Below are 21,482 nucleotides of genomic sequence, written 5' to 3' on the forward strand. Positions count from 1 at the left end.
TGTTTTGACTTTTATTTATTAGGTATTTCAAATAAAATAAAATCTGTTATTTGAATTAGAGTGGTTGTTTTAGAATGCTTTATTCTGCCTAACTCAGCATTTGTAGAGCACTTTGTGGTTTTCAAGGCACTTTCATGTATGTGATTCCATTATATCCCAGAACAGCCTTATGAGTTAAGAAGAGCTTCATGTTCCCCCTGTAAACAGCTGAGAATAGAGATTCAAAGATGTGAGTGAGATGATCACAAGTACACAGCTGGGACATAACCAAGCTGTGGCCACATGGTCTCACTCCATGTTCATCATTTCTCTTTTTCCTTGTCTACTTTGTCTGACGGGGAGGAAGAAATATCTTGTCCCCAGAGTAGAGGGACGCAACATGAGGTCACCCCTCAAGTCTCTAATTAAAACCTTGGGATCGAATCCTAGCTGTGCCATTTACTGGCTGTGTTATCCTGGACAAGTTACTTAACCTCCCTGTGCTCTGGATAGTGCAGTCAGGCTCTTAGGAGGATGCCCAACACATAGTAAGCAGAAGATAAAGATTTGTTATTTTTATCTCTAGTCCTCTAAATGGTAAGAGGAAGAAGGTGTGGGAGAGAAGAAAACAAGTGTGTCCCGAAGCAATAATAATAAAAAGAATGGGCTCTGTACCTCCAACTAGGAGACATCTTCTATTTTCACACAAATTGGGCATACCAGCTCCGGGGAAAGCAGCCCAGTGCTGTGGTAGCTGACCCTAGACAGGGCAGCAACAGAGCCCCTGAGTTCTTTCTTAAAATTCAAAGCTTCCCAAAAGAGCATAAGAGTATAGAGGGTAAAGGGGCACTTGACTATAAACAACTTCCATTTATTAAACTCCTTCTTTGTGCTAGTTATTGTTCTGGGTATTTACGTATAGAATATCATTCATTGCTCACAATGATATTAAGAGTCATAAATTATTATCCCCAAATTATACAGGAGTAAATGGAAGGTCAAAAATATTCTGTAATTCTTCCAAAGCAGCAAGAAAGGAGGTAAAGGAGTTGGACCTCTCTCTAGGGAAAGTTAGAAGCTCCTTATAAGAGCAAAGGAAACCATCCCCTACAAAACCTGGGTGTCATGCTGAGCATGTCTGGGCGCTATCATGATGAGTATGGGGTTAAATCAGACCCCCCAAAATACAATCTGGCCTGCTATGGAAGTCTGCTCATTCATGTGCTCACTGAATGAAGTAGTAAGAATAAAGAATTCTCAACCCAGCCCACCTAGATGAGAGAACAATGGAATTCTGGAAAGGGGCTGGTCCCTCAGATTTCAGGTTAATAGCAGATGAACCCAAGATGAAGGCCCACTGGGTATACCCTGTTAAGTTCAAGGAAACCCTAGATTCAGTCTAAAGGGACAAAATCACTCTTAGAAGCTCCCAAGTAACTATCCACTTAACCTTGATGGGTGCCTTCCTCTTTGGCTTAAAGAATGGGAGGAAACCCCAGCTCTGAAAGCAGACCATCCAGCAGTGCAGGAACTTACATGCCTACCTAGGTGTCATTCAATCTCAGTCTATTCTTGCCTAGCCTATCCTTGCTAAAGAGTTCCGGAAGAGCAGCTTTTTTCTTTCTTTCTTTCTTTCTTTCTTTCTTTCTTTCTTTCTTTCTTTCTCTCTATTTCTTTTTAAGATTTTCTTTTTAAGTAATCTCTACACCCAGCATGGGGTTCGAACTCACAACCCCAAGATCAAGAGTCACATGCTTCACCAACTGAGCCAGCCAAGCACCCCAAGAGCAGCTTATCTTTGCAGTCGCATAGATACATGAGAAGGTGCATAAAGCTGAGTCCCCTGACCCTTCCCAGTTGGTAGATAGAAAACTGAAACCAAATCTGTTCACAGCAAGAGACTTCAGGAATTTGTGGGCAAACTGAGTGAAATTCCTTCAGTTATCAGGACGGTCAAGCCAATTACATCTAATATAGCCATCTCTAAGATTCTGGTCAGAGGACAGAAAAAACACCCTACTGACCACAGAGGAATCATTTCTCTCCCATTCATTCCTCTATCCTATGCCCTCCTTGTTCACCACTTCTTGTATAAGATAAAGGTGCTACCAGTCCTTTTGGCTCATCGACACCCACATCTTGACCCCATTCATTCACTAATTCATTCAGCTACAAATGGTCAGTAGTGCTAGAAGTAAAGATGTTAAGCGAGCATATGTCAGGGAGACACAAACCTGTCTGCAGGAGTCAAGAAGCCTTGGAGACAGCCGGAGTTAGCTGTCATTAAGAATTACTCTCCATTAGCAAAGAAGATTTGTAAGTAAGCTGCTGCCCTACGCCAGGTTTCTAATGTATCCTAGAGATGCATTTAGTCTCCTTCTTCCCCAGCACCTACCTTAGCATCCAATACCAGATTCTTTAGAAATTTTCCAGATACCTAACTAAACTTTCTTTTGGGGATCTGCTAATGCTGCCCAGTTTCTCCTACATTTTCCGTCTTGGGGATTACAGTCCAGATCTTAATCCTACCTAATGTACCAACAACTTTCCTCAGCCCTGGGTCCTGCTTCTAGTATTCCTTATGTCACCTTGGACTTTCCTGAGAGGGGACCAGAGACACCTAGAGGAATTGATTTTGCAACCTTTTACTGCCCCCTGGGATCAGCAAAGGCTCCTGCAGCCCATCTCAAGTTTCTCTGCCCTGTTCCATGTTGGTGCCCTTCTAATCCCAGCAGGCTATGTGGTTGCAGCAGCAAACCATGTGACAGAAGGGCTTCAGGGAATCTGTGTCCTGATGTCATGCCTGCCCCTGGATGCCAGACATCTGTACTCACTGGCCTTTGAGACCTTCTGTCTTATTTGCCTTCTGGTCCCCAGAATCTCAGCTTGCTCTGACTATGGTTAATCTCTGGCTTCTTTTGTTTCACTGGAGTCTATTCACTGTGTTGGCATCCAGAACCCTAATGCCTATGTAGCTATCATTCAGTCCAAGCCCATTCTACCCTGCTCCAGCCACCAAGAACAGATTCGTTTAGCATTGGCATGGACAGGCGGTACATAAAGCTGAGTCTCCTGATCCTTCTGAGTTTGTAGTAATGGTAGATTCGTGTATTTGTTCCTATATTGGAATCAAGGTCACCAGTAGAAGTTGCTTTCTTGTCTTACCGGTACCAAAAAGGAAATTATAAAAGTAAAAATAAAACCCAAAAGTACTCTCTGTCTCTGACACAAGTTTTGACCTTGAAAGGCTCTCCATCACTACTTGTTATACACATCAGGTCCAGGTGACTTCTGACTGGGACTCAGAAAATACAGTATAAGGCAATCCTATGGCATCTATCACTAAGCTTTCACACCATTTACCCGCAAATTACAGGAGAACAATTGCCATGCTATGAAACTTTAGGATTTATGCAATTGTCATTGTTACTGTTGTCATCATCATCATAGTTAAAGTTTTTTTAGTGCTTACTATGTACCAGGCACTAATGCCAAGCACTTCATTTGGAGTATCTCACTGAATCTTCTCAGCAACCCTATGAAGCTAGTACTATTATTATCCCTACTCCATAGATGAGAGAAGCACAGAGAAATTAAATAACTTGCCTGAAGCTCCCACATTAACAAGTGGTAGACACAGATTTTGAACCAGGCAGTCAGACTTTAGAGTCCTAATAACCATTGCGTTTTATTTGGTTATTGTTTTTCCACATGGTGCTGAAGAATATGTTCTGTTTTAGAAAATTATTTCAGAATATAAAGGGACTTTTGTTTTCATGATAGTAGCTCTCTACATGTGACATTCCAGTTTTGATTATTTTTTGATTGGTTTTGATTATATTCTTACATATTTCAGAGTTCAGTTTGTAAAATAAATACTCCTATAATGTGGGTGGCCATGGGAAAGTTCACTTTTAGGACAAGGGCCTCAATATTTCACTTCACTTGGTGAATAAGCTTGAAGCAAATTTCTCCTTTTTAGCAGCTTCACTGTTTGTCAGATATATTTGAAATTGTCATCTTAGATAATGGCTGGAAAAAAACCTACTGGTCTATAGATGTGATGGACTTCAGCTAAATTTTATTGTTAGCAGCAATGACAACTTGGTCCTACTTGTTAGAAGTAGTCTGAAGGAGGGAGCAGAAAATTTCATTTTTGATAATCAAACCTCTACCTTCATATTTTTTAAACAGAGCCTATGTATTCTTTGCCAAAGCAGCTAACATGGGAAACTTGAAAGCTATGGAGAAAATGGCCGATGCTTTGCTATTTGGAAATTTTGGTATGCAAAACATAACAGCAGCTATCCAATTATATGAGTCCTTGGCTAAAGAAGGATCATATAAAGCCCAAAATGTGAGTTTTGAACAAAAAGTAAACCTTACATAGTAGATAAATGACATGTGAAAGGAGTTGGGCAATAGTATTCCCACTCTACCACATGAACACAGACCTAGGGAAGTTACTGTAATGCACTGAAAGAATAGTATTGGCATAGGGACATAGCAAGAGCCCTGGGCAAATTCTTCCAGTTACATAGGTAAATGTCAGGAATGGAACAGAACTGATCTCTAATTCAGCCTCCCATCTTAGGTCCATGGGTGTGTTTTGAAATAATTTGAGAACTCTGAACCCCTAATATAGTTACATTTAAATTTCCTTTTCTATTTTACTAATGCATTTCATTTCATTCAAAGAATAACATAATTTCATAAAGTATCTGGAAAATAGATAGATAGATAGATAGATAGATAGATAGATAGATAGATAAAGCAAGCCCTTCGCAAGCCAACCATTCTGACTCAACTACTGATAGGACTGCTTTATATTTTTGCTTGGCTTCTTCCTCATGCACCTCTCTTTTTACATCATCTTAATCACAACACAAATGCATATATAATTTTGTTTCTGGCTACTTTCACTTAATGCTACACCAAAAGCTTGTTTTCATCTTGTTAGTCTTTCTAATAAAAATATTTATTTCTGATTACAAAAGAAATTCATTCTCATTACAAAAAAAAAAAAAAGTCTGAGAATTCAGACAGTATAAAGAAGAAAGCAAAAGCTATCTAAAAAGCTTTCCTCCCAGAGATCATTTTTGGTATCATCCAGTAAATTACAGAAGCTAGACTTTGGAGTCAGAAAGACGTAAATTTGAATTCACTCTGCCACTTGCTTATTAGATCCCTCCTTAACAAAATCCTTTCCCCTTCTACACTCTCTAGTTGTGTTTCCCTGGTAATCTAATAGGAGTGAAATGTTAAGTTGTTTTTAAGTAGCATTGCTTATGATTGCAATGACTTCTGATTGGCAAACTCCCTTTGTACTGGGGCAAACAAACTGTAAATTAATTGTAAATACCTGATGGTGGTAGTGATTCTCATGAGAACCCTGGACACTGTACCTATGAAATCGTTACTTGAGGAATGAAGATCCTGAACCCACTCAGTATGGATCTCACCTCCTGGAGTCTGAGTCATCATCTGAAGGACCAAAGACAATGGCTGCTGGAAGACTGTGTGAACTGCAGCAAGAACTCCCACAGAAGGGAAGGCCTGATGCTGCCCTGCTGGGCGACCATCATTCCTGTGCTGTATCCACCTGAATAGACTGATGGCAAATGTAGCCTATGAGTCTCTATGTTTGTTTTGTTGAACCAGAACCTGGGCCAGAAGACCCCTGATGGGTGGGACAACATCCCTAATTTTCACCTCTGGAGTTAGGATATGATAGAATGCTAGATACTATGTCCATCTGGTTCACAGCTCTATTCTAATAAGTCTGCACAGTGCCTGGGACAAGACATATATGTTCAATGTTGAACCAATTAATGATGAATGAGTTAATGGAATTATTAACTGAGGATTAATTAATTAATTGAGGATTAAAGTAGTGTATGAAGGCGCTTAATTCCATACCTGGAACTTTGTAATCATTCATAATAAAGAAAGGATATAAATATTATCATTACTCCTACTATTATTATTATTCTAGAATTTTCCCATAATGATATAGAATTTTCTTACAAAAATGAGATACTTTAATTGCTATTTCTTAATCTCCTCTTTACTCACTAAATAATATGCCATAAACATCTTGCCATATAAATATATATAGATCAACATCACCATTTTAAATATCTGTATAATTTTAATTAATTTAAGTCGTTGAATACTATCTTTACCCCAATTAAATATAAAATATTATATTTACAAAATATTAAACAGATTTATAAATGTTATAATAAAATATGAGAGTTTTGAATTTTAATTACCCATATTTGGTTAATCAAAAATATAAAGTTCCAAGACAGACTAAATGTTACCATCATGTCCAGCACTAAAAATGATATCTCCTAGGGGCACCTGGTTGGCTCAGTAGGTTAAGTGCCCAACTCTTGATTTCAGCTCAGGTCATGATCTCAGGATTGTGAGATAGAGCCCCACAATGGGCTTTGCACTGATAGGGTGAAGCCTGCTTGGGGTTCTCTCTCACCCTCCCCCATACACACATACATACATGCTCTCCCTCTCTCTCTCAAAATAAATAAATATTTAAAACTGATATTTCCAAATTCCTTTTCAAACTAGTGAACAGGTACTTTATTTTTCAGTGGGAGTATTAATTAGTTAATTAAGCCACTAGTTGTTTTGTGGACACCTACTCTGTAGCAAACATAATCCTAGTTGATGGGTAGAAAAAGACTAATAGTTCACAGTCCTTATGGGTCAATTTGAAATGTAAACATATAATTGAAGCACAATTTATTTTTTAATTTTTTTATTTAAATTCAAGTTAGTTAACATATAGTACAGTCTTGGTTTCAGAAGTAGAACTCAGTGATTCATCTCTTACATATGACACCCAGTGCTCATCCCTGAAAGTGCCCTCCATGTATTATGCTAAGCAGAATAAGTCAGTCAGAGAAAGACATATATCATATGATTTTACTCATCTGTGGAATTTGAGAAACTTAACAGATGACCATAGGGGAAGGGAAGGAAAAATAAGATACAAACAGAGAGTGAGGAATACCGTAAGAGACTCAAATACAGAGAACAAACTGAAGGTTGATAGGGGTGGGGAGTTTGTAGGGTAGAGAAAATGGGTGATGGGCATTGAGGAGGGCACTTGCTGGGATGAGCGCTGGGTGTCGTATGTGATGAATCACGGGAATCTACTCGTTAAGTAGACTACACTGTATGTTAACAAAGTTGAAAAATTAATTAACTAATTAATTATTTTTTTAAAGTGCCCTGCGTAATACCCATCACCAATTTAACCCATCCCCCCACCCACCACCCCTCCAGCAACCTTCAGTTTGTTCTCTGTATTTAAGAGTCTTTTATGGTTTACCTCCCTTTGTGTTTTATGTTATTTTTCCTTCTTTTCCCCCCATGTTCACCTGTTTTGTTTCTTAAATTGCACATATGAGTGAAATTATATGATACCTGACTTTCTCTGACTTCTCTGATTATTTCTCTTAGCATAATTCACTCTAGTTCCATCCACGTTGTTGCAAATGGCAAGATTTCATTCTTTTTCATCACCAAGTAGTATTCCATTGTGTATATATACCACATGTTCTTTAATCCATTCATCAATCTATGGATATTTGGGCTCTTTCCATACTTGGGCTATTGTCAATAGCACTTCTATAAACATTGGGGTGCATGTGCCCCTTTGAATCAGCATTTTTGTATCCTTTGGATAAATACCTAGTAGTGCAATTGCTGGGTTATAGAGTAGTTCTGTTTTTAATTTTTTTGAGGAACCTCCATAATGTTTTCCAGAGTAGCTGCAGCAGTTTGCATTCCCACCAGCAGTGCAAAAGTGTTCCCCTTTCTCCAATCCTTGCCAACATTGCTTATTTCCCGAGTTGTTAATTTTAGCCATTCTGACAGGTGTGAGGTATCTCATTATGGTTTTGATTTGTATTTCCCTGATGATGAGTGATGTTGAGCATCTTTTCATGTGTCAGTTAGCCATCTGGATGTCTTCTTTGGAAAGGTGTCTGTTCATGTCTTCTGCCCATTTCTTCACTGGATTATTTGTTTTTTGGGTGTTGAGTTTGGTAAGTTCTTTATAGATTTTCGATGCTAAGCCTTTATCTGATATGCAAATATCTTCTCCCATTATGTTGGTTGACTTTTAGTTTTGTCGATTGTTTCCTTTGCAGTGCAGAAAGTTTTTATCTTGATGAGGTCCTAATAGTTCATTTTTGCTTTTATTTCCCTTGCCTCTGGAGACATGTCTAGTAAGAAGTTGCTGTAGCCGAGATCAAAGAGGTTACTTGCAGCACAACTTAGATAGACTACAGTATAAAATGCTTTAGGCACAGAAAAGAGTCTAACTGGTTCTGCCAGAACAGGTAAGGAAGGCTTGTAGGAAGAAGTGACATTTCTACCCAGTCTAGAATATTGGATATAGGCAACATAAAAGACTTAGTTGTCTCTATTTAAATAAAGTTTTTGATACAAAGTCAAACTGCTACTCACAGAAAATAAATTCCAAATTAACATAAATCATACATAAAACACATGGATATCAGAGCTGTATTCAGAATATCACTCCCCATACTCTAAGTAATGTGGTTCCAGCCACAGATCATCCTCTAATCCCTGTTAATTGACCCTAAAATGCTTGCCATTGGTTTGAAGGAGAATCAGGTAGGAGAATGTCATTGGCTGAGTGCTAATCCGATGCCAGGAAGAATAGGTCTAAATGCATGTCTGTTGGCCATGCCATCTTTGTAGAGAAAAGCAAGCATTGTTGGGACAGTGTTCTCAAAAATGTGCAGTTGCAGACTTCAGCGTGGTATGGTATGGTAACAGGGGTTCTGGAGTCAGAAAGTTTGACAGTTTGTGAATGCAGCTTCTACAACCTAATGAGCTTCCATCCTGTTCATTCTTTCAGTGTCACTTCTCTAAACCTTAGATGTCCCAAACCTGAAAAGGGAACTGATAAGAAGGCCACACTACTTTATAAGGTTACTGCAAGAACCAAACAACATGTACACGATCCCTTAGCAGATGTTAAAGAACACTAATGAATAATGTCGTGTAACACTTTTAGTCCTAACAGCTTTGTCTTTGGAGTCAGTCAGTCCTGGCTTTACATCTCAGCTCCAATACTGGCTCTTGTGACCAGCACTCTCTGAGTCTCAATTTCCTCCTCTGTAAAATGGGGATAATATCTGTCTGATATATGTGTGTGTTTGGTCTCAGGAGGATAAGAAGATAGAATATGAGTGCAGACAAACATCACCTGAAAGGCTGAGATTGACCTGATACGCAAATTTCAACCAAACTGTTTCATTGAAATGCTACAATACTAGATGGCAAAAAGTCTCTGTCCCAAGCACTTCCCATGCTCTCCCTGACATCCTGGACACTCTTATTCCTTACTCAGACTCCCCCTCCCCTCCTGACCTCCCCATGATCTAGTGGCCAAATTGTTAACAACTGGATGAACAGGGAGCTTACAAGACCCTGGTCTAGTACTACAGCTGGATTGCTGGATTCTATTCTGTAATTTTGTTGTCATCCCTGTCATCGCTATAAGAAAACCTGTTTCCAGCAGCAAGTCTGCTTAAAGTCGATTTATGTCCTTTTACAAAGAACAACTAAAGAGATTCTGTGCTACAACTAGTTCAATGACTGCAACTAGGATGGCCACAGGCCACATTGACTACAGCTTTCTAATAGAGAGTTAATAGGCTAACAGGCTGGGTGTCCACCTTTCTTCTCAGGCTGTTTGTGCCACCCAGGTACAGGAATCCTGCCTGCACTCTTAGCAAATATTTCTGGGAACTGTGAGGACAATTTAGCAACAGCAATGTGGGTAAAGAAGCTGGAAACATATACTAAGAATGGCAATGAAAGAGAATGAGAGGGATAGAGATAGATAATGAAGAGTATGAAGACACCTATCTCTGGGGAACAAACGAAGAACAAACAGAAATAATGAAGTGTAATAAATGAAGAGCCTAGGGTGCCAGAAATCTAGCAAAGACCTGGATTAACAAAGAAAAAATGAAAAAGAGATGAATCCATATTATAAAGTGGTAGTAAGGGGTCAGGAGAAAATATAGTTTCAGGCTATGTATAAAGGGAAGCTGGATAAAGGAAAAAAGGCATAATGATTTCTTTCACGTACTCTGAAGGGCTTATCCCACAAAATTCCAAATTGAAGGAAATTCTGATAAGAACAACAAAAGCATTTATCAGTATGAACAGAGTCTTTTATATTAATTTTCAAAGAAACTATACCTTCCAAATAATAAGAACTGTTAATTAACAGAGTAGTCTTCATGAAAATGGTGGAAATTGAGGAAATAGCAAACAAAACTAAGTCAAACACTAGAGGATGTCCTTTAAGATACTGTACTATACCAGCTGAGAGTAGGTAAATTGTATCACTTTTATTTCTGATTCTCATTCAGGAAGCAAAAATTCAGAATTAGAAAGATTCACTCTTAATATCAATGAATAGCTTCGATAGGAAATTTGTCAATTTGCCAACAAGAAGGTAGGGTTAAACCTCATTCCTTTAAAAATCACAAAATAGGGGCACCTGGGTGGCTCAGTCAGTTAAGCAACTGACTCTTGGTTTCAGCTCAGGTAATGGGTTTGAGCTCCGTTTCAGGCTCTGTGCCAGCAACGTGGAGCCTGCTTGAGATTCTCTCCCTCTCCCTCTCTTTCTGCCCCTCCTCCATTTGTGCTCTCTCTCTCAAAGTAAATAAAAACTTAAAATAAAATAAAAAAGAATAACAAAATAGATCATCCACGTTGTATCACCTTAAAACTTAATTTAATTGTGATGATCTCTAAATGGTGGTATTATTTGTAATCATTTTCTTTTTAAAAATATTTTACTGGGTTTTATTTATCTAGGTTTTTAAATTCATGGGTATGTATTATTTTGATATCAGAAGAATTACTTAACACAGATGCATGTACTTCCTTAGTTATGTAGTTCAAAAAATCTTACTATGAATGAGAAAATCCATTCTATTATGTAAAAATAACTTTAATTGATATATTAAGGATTATATAAGTGACTGTGTGCTTTTCCATGCTTTGTAATTCTAGAATAATTCTATCCCAATGGCAAAGATTTCACATATTTTCATTTATTTTTGGATGTGAATTATAGAGGTGTTTTGTAGAGGGACTGTACTTATTAGCACTGTTCTTCTACTGAAAAAAATCATTTTTAGTATCAACCTAATAATCACTTTGATAATTTTAGGATTACCTGTGTAGAACATTTCATCTTGACATTAATGCTCTTTTTGTATTAAGGGTACAGATAGGATCTGAGTTGTTCATTAGCATTGATTCAAACTTTCGTTTGGTATGCAATTTGAGCTAAAAGTAATGATCTTGGATGCTTTCAAGACTTGTGCAGTAATTAAAGAAAAAATGCTTAATCTTTTCTCTTTTAATAATAATCTCCTATATAAAAAGTAAAAGGATTATGTAAAATCAAATTGTTATTATGGAACCTGAGTAATTTGCTTTGAATATAATAAAATATTCTCTATTCTTAACTCATTCCACTCAAATCCCAGCTATTATAACAGTTTCTTACAAACCAAAGCACAATTGTTGAGTTCAGAATCAAGTCTTAACAAAACTCTTTTGCAGAGTTTGACCTTTAAAAGCCACTGGAAGGGTCATTGATGTCATCACTATTATATAGCTTCCTTTTTGACTTACAGCATTTTTGTTTCTGGATTAAGCTTGAACCATCCTATAATTCATCTCATTTCATCTCAAATATATCTCAGAAGACAGACCAAATCCTAAAACTGTTTATTGTAAAGTTGTTAGGTGACAATGCCCAAGTGTAAAGGAATAAGACAGCACTGGCTATAATTAGCATATTCACTACATGAAAACCCAGAACATCTTTTGTCTTCTTTTACTTCTGGAAGGAAGGAAGGAAGGAAGGAAGGAAGGAAGGAAGGAAGGAAGGAACTTGGACACGGGTCCAGAGGTCATGAACGATCCCCAGAGGTTTGGCTCTTGGGCCCTCCACTGTGCTTCCAGTTGAGGGGCAATCTCAAGTGTCTTAGGCCTGTGGGCACAGAGTCTTGGCTGAGATCCAAGGGACAGCAGCAGGGATTTCTGCCACAGTGATGGCGAAACAGTGTGTGCCTTACTACAGAGGTGGTCGCTTCTTGTAATAAAAACAATATTTATGTAGAAAGCAAAAAAAAAAAAAAAAAAGGAAGGAACTGAAGGAATTTAGTTGAGTCCTCCAGAGAGTTAATTCAAAATCACCCATTGTTATTTCTCAGTGAAAGAGAGAGGGAATGTGCCTTTGGGGCTGGTTTTAAAACTGCTAAAATCATTGTTTTCGGGTCTTAATTTTTAGAATGAGCTTTATACAGAGAAAGGCTTCCCTCCCCAGGCACAGAATGGAAATTTAACTCCCACACAATCCACAACTCACAAATTTCTTCAGAATCAGGCCAAAAAGTGTGATAAGCTGTGCACAAAATTATACACTTTTGGTGAAAGTATTTTAAAATACAAGCTCAACTGAATAGAACAGTATCTTTATTTACTTATATAAAGGTCAGTATATTTGTTTACTGTTAAAATTTCTAAATAAATAAACCAGTTTCTAAATTCAGCAGAATCAAAAATTGCTAAGAGTTGCAAGAAAAATAAAAATCTAATATTGACTAAAGACATCCTTAATAGGAGCCAGTAAGGCCATTTTAAATATAAACTATAAGGGTTAGAGAAGTACCAGGATTCCAGACGCCTTCCATTTGTTATAACAGCCTTATGGTCAACTTTCCAATAAAAAGATCATGTTTGAGACTAAAGAGGAATTGGTCGAACCATAGATTTTTTTTCAGTGTGTGGATTAAGTAAATTACACAAATTATACTTATAAACCACATATTACAGCTATTATGCTTTGCTGAACTCTGTAGTCAGTTCTTTAATTTAAACAGTAACATAGTTCTTTGCCTTTGAAATTGTAATAAAAAGTTTAAGAAAATATTCATTTTCTGTTTGGAATGAATTATCAGACTTCATGGTATCTTCATTTTAGTGAGACATTTAACAAAACCTTGCATGATATTTTCATAAACTCAGTGAAACAATGGAAATGTGGGCTTTGATGATAGTAAGTAAAGAGTAGACTCATGGGTCGATGCCAAGGTGAAAGCAAGTCTATGGCAATCCACCAAAGGATTCTGCCTATGACTTTGTATTCTTCAATATTTCATCAACTATTAAGTTGAATGGATAAGACCAGATTATTTTTAATATAAAGCATGGAAAATTATATTATCAGTGATATACATAAGAGTGTGGGATGAACTCCTAAAAATGGTGACAGGAATTATAAATTTCCAAATGAGTAGAATCTTGAAAATATTAGGAACACCAAGACAGACTTTTACAATTATATTATGACAAAAAAATAGTGTTATGATTCTGTCAAGAAGAGGTGCAAGGAGAAAAAGTGAGAAAGTAAATGACCTAAATGTAAATGACCTAAGTCATCTATAAAATAGCAAATGTACATATAATGTATGAAATATAAAAATTAACCACAACTGGTAGCAATTTATCAAGAATTATAATGATGACAAGTTATGTGAATAAAACAGCAAAAATAATTAAAAGTGGTTGTTTATGAAGGGAATAAAGAGTAGCCAAGAAAGGAGCAGAACATTGATGTCTATATTTTAAGCCATCAGAAGTATTAAAATTGTCATTGTTAATACAAACACATGTATTTTTATTTTTTATTTTATTTTAGAGAGAGAGAACATGTGAATGGGGGAGAGGGGCAGAGGGACAGAGAGAATCCCAAGCAGGCTCCACACTGAGCATGGAGCTGACACAGGGCTCAATCCTACCACCCTGGATCATGACCTGAACCAAAATCAGTTGAACACCCAACTGACTGAGGCACCCAGGCACCCCTGTATTTTTAAATATATTAAAATTTAAATTTAGATACTAACTTTCTCCCCAAGGAGGAATTGTGTTTAAAATAAAAATCAAATCCTCTCCAACTAAAAAGAAACCAGCTTCTTTGGAAGATGTCAAATTCTGGGTGTGGGACAAGAAATGTACAAGATGCTCTTGAAACATCTTATTATACAAGGGGTCATATCAATATAATACAAGATGCCATATAATACATTATGATAACAAAGAAGCTGTCAGAAAATACCATGGTCATGACCAAAGGACTGAGCAAACTCAAAATAGGCTACTACTATTGACTCAAGATGGAAAAATTGAGCACTAACATGAATAATTACCACAATGGACTGACATACCTCAAGTATACTAAAAGTTATTAATTCATAATAATTAATAACTAGAATGAAGTGAGATATCCCCACATTCTTCTGGCTTTTGTAAAGCATTGTCATGATTTTTTTTTTCTCAAAAATGGCCACATCAATTATTTCCAGTCCCATATACTATTTCAACACCCAACCAACATAATCAAAAAATGGAGTCTATCTTTCCTCCCTCCTATTTTCTACTACCTAGGGGAGATTCTTGACAATTTCAAACAGTAGAGTTTGGTAGAAGTAATGCTACATTTCCGAGGGAAGTCACAAAAAGTATACAGTGCTGCTTAGCTCTTCCTCTCAAGAAGCTCACCCTTGGAACTCAGCCACCATGCTCTGAGAAAACCTATACTATAGGAGAGGCCACATGTAGGTGTCCTGGCCATCAGCCTCAGCTAAGGTCTCAACCAATATCCAGTATCAACTGCCAAACATACATATGAACAAGTCTTCAGATGATTCTAACCTCCAACCTTTGAGTCTCCCAACTAAGGTCCCCATATGGTGGATCAGAGACAAAAATGCTCACTCTTGACCAAATTATTGACCCACAGAACCCTTAGCATAATAAATGGTTGCTTTATGCCACTAGGTGTCGGAGTAATTTGTTACACAGCCATAGTAACTGGAACAAGGATATTTATATTCAGAATTAAAAGGGTAGAATGCACTTCTCAGAAGCACCTGAAGCAGAGTGCAGCAAACATCTGTTTGGAGTGAGTTCAAATTTTTTGGCCCAATCCTGTTGCATCCCTGGGTACTGAGAGAACTTACGAATGATGTTATTGCCAACTTGTCAGTGATTTTGAGTGACTAAAGAGGGCAGAAAAGAAGCCACAAGGCTTGGAGGATGTAAAATTCTGCAAATTATGCAGAGTGCTGGTGAGTTTAATGGTAAAATTCCCCATCATATTTTCAAAATGTTTGTTTTTGAAAATCCCAGAAAATGAAGCAGTATTATTTGCCAAGCAGCATGAGTTCACTAAGAACAATCTGTATTAAGCAAACTCTATTTTACAGGGTTGCTAGACTAAGAAATCTGAAAAATGTGGTAGAGATGATAATCACATATTTTATCCATTATAAGACATCATCGACTGTAAGTTATATATATTTTTAAATTTAAGTTATTTAATTATATAAATGATGTCAATTAAAGTTTAAAGTTTTCTTACTAGATTTTTTTGTACATTTTTTAGACATTCTAGACATTTTTTAGACTTTCTAGACATAGATTTCCATCAGATGTCAGTCTTTGATTACATAAAAAGGTAAATATAAGTTAAGTAAATCAAGGTGCTCCAAAATTCTTCTCATTCAGAATCTAACTGAATCAGTTTTCAACTTAGAAAACTTCCTTGATGACTATCTTTTCTAGCATATCATTCTCCATACCCTTAAGAATGTCAGTAGTGTGACATTTCCTCAGGGAGTGTTCCTCGATTACCTCCAGGATTTCTTCCAAACTACTGACTCATTCTACAACTATTAGTGCTGACACTTTCCAATTTGACTAAATTTATACTTTTATCTTTTCTTCGATTGAATCACATGTTGCTAGAAGTTCAGTTCAAGGTTAGCAAGAAGTTTCTGACAATGCTTGATGCTGAACACCTTAATTGTAACCCTTTGTGATAAATAAACTGGTCACAACAGCTTTTCATTCATTAGTTTTTCATCTATTCCTAGGGATTTGGCAATTTCTCCTGTGTTTAGTGGGATAACTTGGCTTGTAAGAGCCATTCCTTCTGCACATAATTTAGTAACAAAAAGTTATGTAGTTTTATCTACTTTGGGGTACCTCCTTTTCTTTAAAAACTTGTAACTACTTTGTTTCCACAGGGCCATGACAGAAATATGGCATCCACAATATAGACCAGATTCAGAGAACACACAAGATGGTGAATATAATCTAAAATATATCACAGGAGGAAGGCAAAATAGGGAATCTTTGTAGTAGAAAACACCAGGTATCAAATAGCTGCCCTCAAGTGTCTAACAGGGCAGAAAGTGGTACAAGAAGGAATTGATTTGTTAGGTACCAAATTACCATACAGTTTAAACAACTAAGTCCTAAGGAACAACTACAATACAGAGATTAACTTTGGTTTACTGTGTGTCTATTAACTTAATAAACTTCCCATCAACAGAGATGTCCGCTTGTATTGGTTAGGATTCTCTGAATTTCAAGTACAGAAAATTCAACCTATCTGGCAAAAGTGTGATTTATCGACTCATTTAACTGTGAAGTACAAGTTATAGCTGCTTTTAGATCATCTGGATTCAGAGGCCAGAATGATGACATCAGGACATACATTCTTGGTCTCTGGGTTTTGCTTTTTTCTATGATGGTTTTATTTTGAGTGGCTTGACCCCCATGAAGGCAAAAACAGTTTCCAACAAACCTAGATATCATTAGCCCTTCTATCTGGAAGTCTCCATGAAAGATGCCAGTTTTTTTCCCAATGATTTCAGCAAAAGTGCCAGATTAGTTCACAAAACCACCCCAAATCACTTATTGCATCCAGAAGGAGAATAATCTGATTGGTTGAACCTGTGTCTAGTGACACAGGAGGAGCAGGGTGAGGAGCCCTGTTGAATCAAATGAACTCAGAATGGAATAAAAGTGGTTTCACAAAGAGAATCCAAGCAGACAAAAAACAGCATACCCTGACCACATCTACATACAAGATTTTATATGCAAAATCATCCCAAAGAAAATTAAAAAGCAAAAAAATTAAAAAGTTATTTTTAAAAATTATCACACAGAGAAAAAGGTTAATTTACTTTTAAAAATAGAAATGATGAGAATTCAAGCTGGTGCATTCACTCTGGAAAACAGTATGGAGGTTCCTCAAAAAACTAAAAATAGAACTACCCTACAACCCAGCAATTGCACTACTAGGCATTTATCCAAGGGATATAGGTGTGCTGTTTCGAAGGGACACAGGCACCCCCACGCTTATAGCAGCACTATCAACAATAGCCAAAGTATGGAAAGAGCCCAAATGTCCATCGATGGATGAATGGATAAAGAAGATGTGGTATATATATACAATGGACTATTACTTGGCAATCAAAAAGAATGAAATCTTGCCATTTGCAACTACGTGGATGGAACTGGAGGGTATTATGCTAAGTGAAATTAGTCAGAGAAAGACAAAAATCATATGACTTCACTCATATGAGGACTTTAAGAGACAAAACAGATGAACATAAGGAAGGGAAACAAAAATAATATAAAAACAGGGAGGGGGACAAAACACAGGAGACTCAAAAATCTGGAGAACAAAGTGAGGGTTACTGGAGGGAATGTGGGAGGGGGGATGGGCTAAATGGGTAATGGGCACTAAGGAATCTACTCCTGAAATCATTGTTGCACTATAAGGTAACTAATTTGGATGTAAATTTTAAAAAATAAAAAAATAAAATTTAAAAAAAAGTAGAGAAGGATTTCTTAAAACACAAAATGTACCAATGTAGGGGAAAACAAATGGATGAATTTACATTAATATCAAGATCACTTACTAATGAGAAGACACATTAAAGAAAATGAAAATTTGTATAATAAACTGGAAGAAGATATTTTTAACATGTATAACCTATAAAAGATTAATAACAATATATAAAGAACATTTGGAAATCATAAGGAAAGCACAAATAACACAATAACAAACGACCAAATTCATGAGCAAGCACTTGGAGGTAAAGGAAACATATTACCAATCAATATATGTACAAAGAAAGATTTAGTTTCACCAGATATTTGGAAAATACAAATTGCAACATAAAATGCCACTTTAGACCTGTTGACTGACAACATAATAAAAATAAAAATATTAATGTTTGACAATTACCAAATATTGGGAGAAATTTAGATGAATAGGATTGAGAGGTAAAGATTAACTTTTAAAGACCAATCCACTACAAGCTGATCTCCCAGAAATGGAACTGACCTCCTACAAAGCACCATGGAAACCAGCATTGGTCAAATACCTAAGGTGATACCATTTCTGGTTAACCTCAAGGGTTTGACTCCAGCACACTGATTATGCCCCATGATGGACAGTGATTCTGCAAACATGAACACTCATGTCATGCGGCAAATTCTGCCACTCACTCACATCATTATACGCTTGCAAGTAGTAGAAAGGGAATTTGACCTGATCACTGTGAGAGAGAGGTTGATGGTACCATCTACTAAGAAGACTCAACCAGCAAGACAGGACTGGGCTAAAGCTTCTGTTATATCACTTTGCTATTTTACTTTGGACTCTAATCACATTGGGAGAGGAGCTGGAGTAGACTTAACTGTACAGATTAAAAGCCCTACAACCCAAGAACAATCTTCTATCGTCTGACATCTGGCCATGCTAGATAACTGTGACCTATCCCATAATGGAGTAGCCAAAGGGGACTTTCAAGCAAAATTCTAGTTCTTATATTGAGTGGTGAATGTTTAAGTGGTTGTATTTTTTTAAAAACAAATAAGTATAAACAAACAAGCAAACAACAAAACAAGGGCAACCATTTGTGAGCCAGTGATGAGAGTACTTCGTGGCTAAAGACTATGATTAATCCAAACCTGTGCTTCTGGAGGCAAAACAAAAGGAAATACGGCTTTATATAGCTTTAACTTAGGTAGTTAATAACCGTATCTAAAATCCTAATAATAATTTGTGGTGTAGCTACTTTTATATCCACATTTTACACAAAATAACAGGCTCAGAGAGGATAAGTTAATAGCCCAACCCTATGTATCTAATAAAAGTTAAATATCAGATCTGTATGTAAAAAAAAATAAAAATAAAAATAGGAATGATACTGCATTCTTTGACTAGAAGCAGTGAAACTAAAAATTACTGGAAAAAAAGCTTAACTCTTTATAAAATTTGAAGAGTCCTAATTTTTAGCAAGTAGCAAAGATAAAGTAGAAACTGAAATGACATATTAGGAACATGATAATGACACAACTATATGTAAAAGTTAAGGAATATGGCTAAAGCCACATGCACAGGAAAATATATACCTTTAAATGTTTTTTTAATAAACAAGAAACTTAAAAACATATCTCAAAAAGATGAAAGAAAAAAGAAAGTAGCAAAGTAAAATAAAACTAGAAAAGGTAAGACTATTTTAATAGCTTTTTCAGATAATTGTAGATATTCTTTGGTGCTACACCAAAGCCCAACAGTGATAATTTCTTAAAGGTTAATTGCAGTGTGGAATCCAAAATCATATAATGAACTTTTTCCTATTCTGTTACATTAAAAGTAACGGGTCTACCTTGCATTTTGAATGCATTTTTTTACCTATACATGATTTTATAGTATCATACATTGGTTATTTAGAAAATATTGGTTCACTAAGTTATACAGTTCTTCCAAATTTGACACATTGCTTTGTACAATATCAAAATCATATTTGTTAATACCACCATCATGAAAAGTCTAAGTATTGGAGTGGCAAGCACATGGTAGCAAATACAAGCTTTCCAAAATTCTAATTTTTGCTTAAAAGCTTGAATTTGTCATTGGCAACAGTACTTTCAATCATTTTCATTGAAGTGGCAGGTTTACTTTGTTCATTTTCAAGAAGATGTCTGCCAGTCTAAATGAATGTAGCTTATCCCATTGTTCCTTCAACTAAAGATGGTGTTCCATGAAAAAAAGTGACTATTTAGCTTGCAACTCAAACAAGCATTTCAAGCATTTCCTTGAAACAACCAACATATTTCACTATTGGAAGTGCTTTATGCCTACTTTCCATCTTAGAATATAAAGGGACATTTATTCAGGAGTTGAGACTTACAAAAATGTTTTTACTGCTTCATCAAGGACATTCCTGACACTAGCATTTTTAGTTTTGCTGTGAGTGTGTGGTGTGAAGAATACAATAACAATATAAATGGCAGTTTGGTGTACTTGCTTGATTCATGCCACCATGACAGCAGTTTTATTTACCATTGACTTGCATCATTCATGCAAATGTCAAGATGACAAAAAACACAAATAACATATTTTCATTATTATGAAAATAGTCCATTGAATACCAAGGAAATAGAAGTTCTAGACTTAGATCCATGAATATAAGAAAATTTAGTATATTGTAACAAAGGAATGCCAAATCAGTAAGGGACGGGTTTTAAGAAAAACTACACCATTTCGAAGTATGTGAATGCTTAGAAAGTGGTTTGGAAAGACATATATGAAACTATTATCAAGCATGGGGATGCTTGGGGATGATGGGGATTATCAAGCATTGGTGATGACGGAAGACTTCCACTTTTTAAAAAAATGAGGTAAATAATATAAAATTCACCATCTTGAGCATTTTTACTGTACAGTACAGCAGTATGTGCATCATTGTGCGGATGTCTAGAACTGCTTAATCTTACAAATCTGAAATCCATTAAACAACTCCCCTCTCCTCCCTCTCCCTAGATCTTAGCAAATTTCATTTTGTTTTTTGTTTCTAAGAGTTTGACTACTTTAGAGACCTCATATAAGTGGTTTCATGCAGTTTTTGTCTTTTTTGTGACTGGCTTATTTCACCTAGTATACTGTCCTAAAGGTTCAACCATTTTGCAGCATGTGTTTATATACCTTTTCTATTGTCTGTTCTTTTTTCTTTAATCTTTATATCCTTCCTTCCATTAATTTTGGGTTTAGATTGTTCTTCTTTTCCTGTGTGTGTGTGTGTGTGTGTGTGTGTGTGTGTGTGTGTTTTAAGATGGAAAGTTAGGTTGTTGATTTGATTTGAGATCTTTCTTTTTAAATGTAGACACTTACCTCTATAAACTTCCTCTTAGTACTGCTTTTGCTGCATCTCATAAGTTTTGGTGTGTTGTATTTTAATTTTCATTTGTCTCAAGATATTTTCTAGGGGCGCCTGGGTGGCGCAGTCGGTTAAGCGTCCGACTTCAGCCAGGTCACGATCTCGCGGTCCGTGAGTTCGAGCCCCGCGTCAGGCTCTGGCTGATGGCTCGGAGCCTGGAGCCTGTTTCCGATTCTGTGTCTCCCTCTCTCTCTGCCCCTCCCCCGTTCATGCTCTGTCTCTCTCTGTCCCAAAAATAAATAAAAAACGTTGAAAAAAAATTTAAAAAAAAAAAGATATTTTCTAAATTTCCTTCTGATTTCTTCCTTGACCCATTGGTAG

The 21,482-nt window shown here is 36.5% G+C and overlaps 1 protein-coding gene across 6 annotated transcripts in view; it reads left to right on the plus strand.

Moving 5' to 3' along the window:
* SEL1L2 (SEL1L2 adaptor subunit of SYVN1 ubiquitin ligase) overlaps positions 1-21,482 on the plus strand; it is a 123,520-nt gene that overhangs the window by 61,997 nt on the left and 40,041 nt on the right. For all 6 annotated transcript variants that reach the window (XM_078444287.2, XM_078444286.2, XM_078444285.2 and 3 more), the window contains one exon: positions 4,174-4,336. In XM_078444287.2, the coding sequence (XP_078300413.1) occupies positions 4,174-4,336 (163 nt within the window). The remainder of the gene's footprint in view (positions 1-4,173; positions 4,337-21,482) is intronic.

This window comes from Panthera onca, chromosome A3 (genome assembly GCF_046562875.1).
Source record: "Panthera onca isolate mPanOnc1 chromosome A3, mPanOnc1 haplotype 2, whole genome shotgun sequence".
Lineage (NCBI taxonomy): Eukaryota > Metazoa > Chordata > Mammalia > Carnivora > Felidae > Panthera > Panthera onca.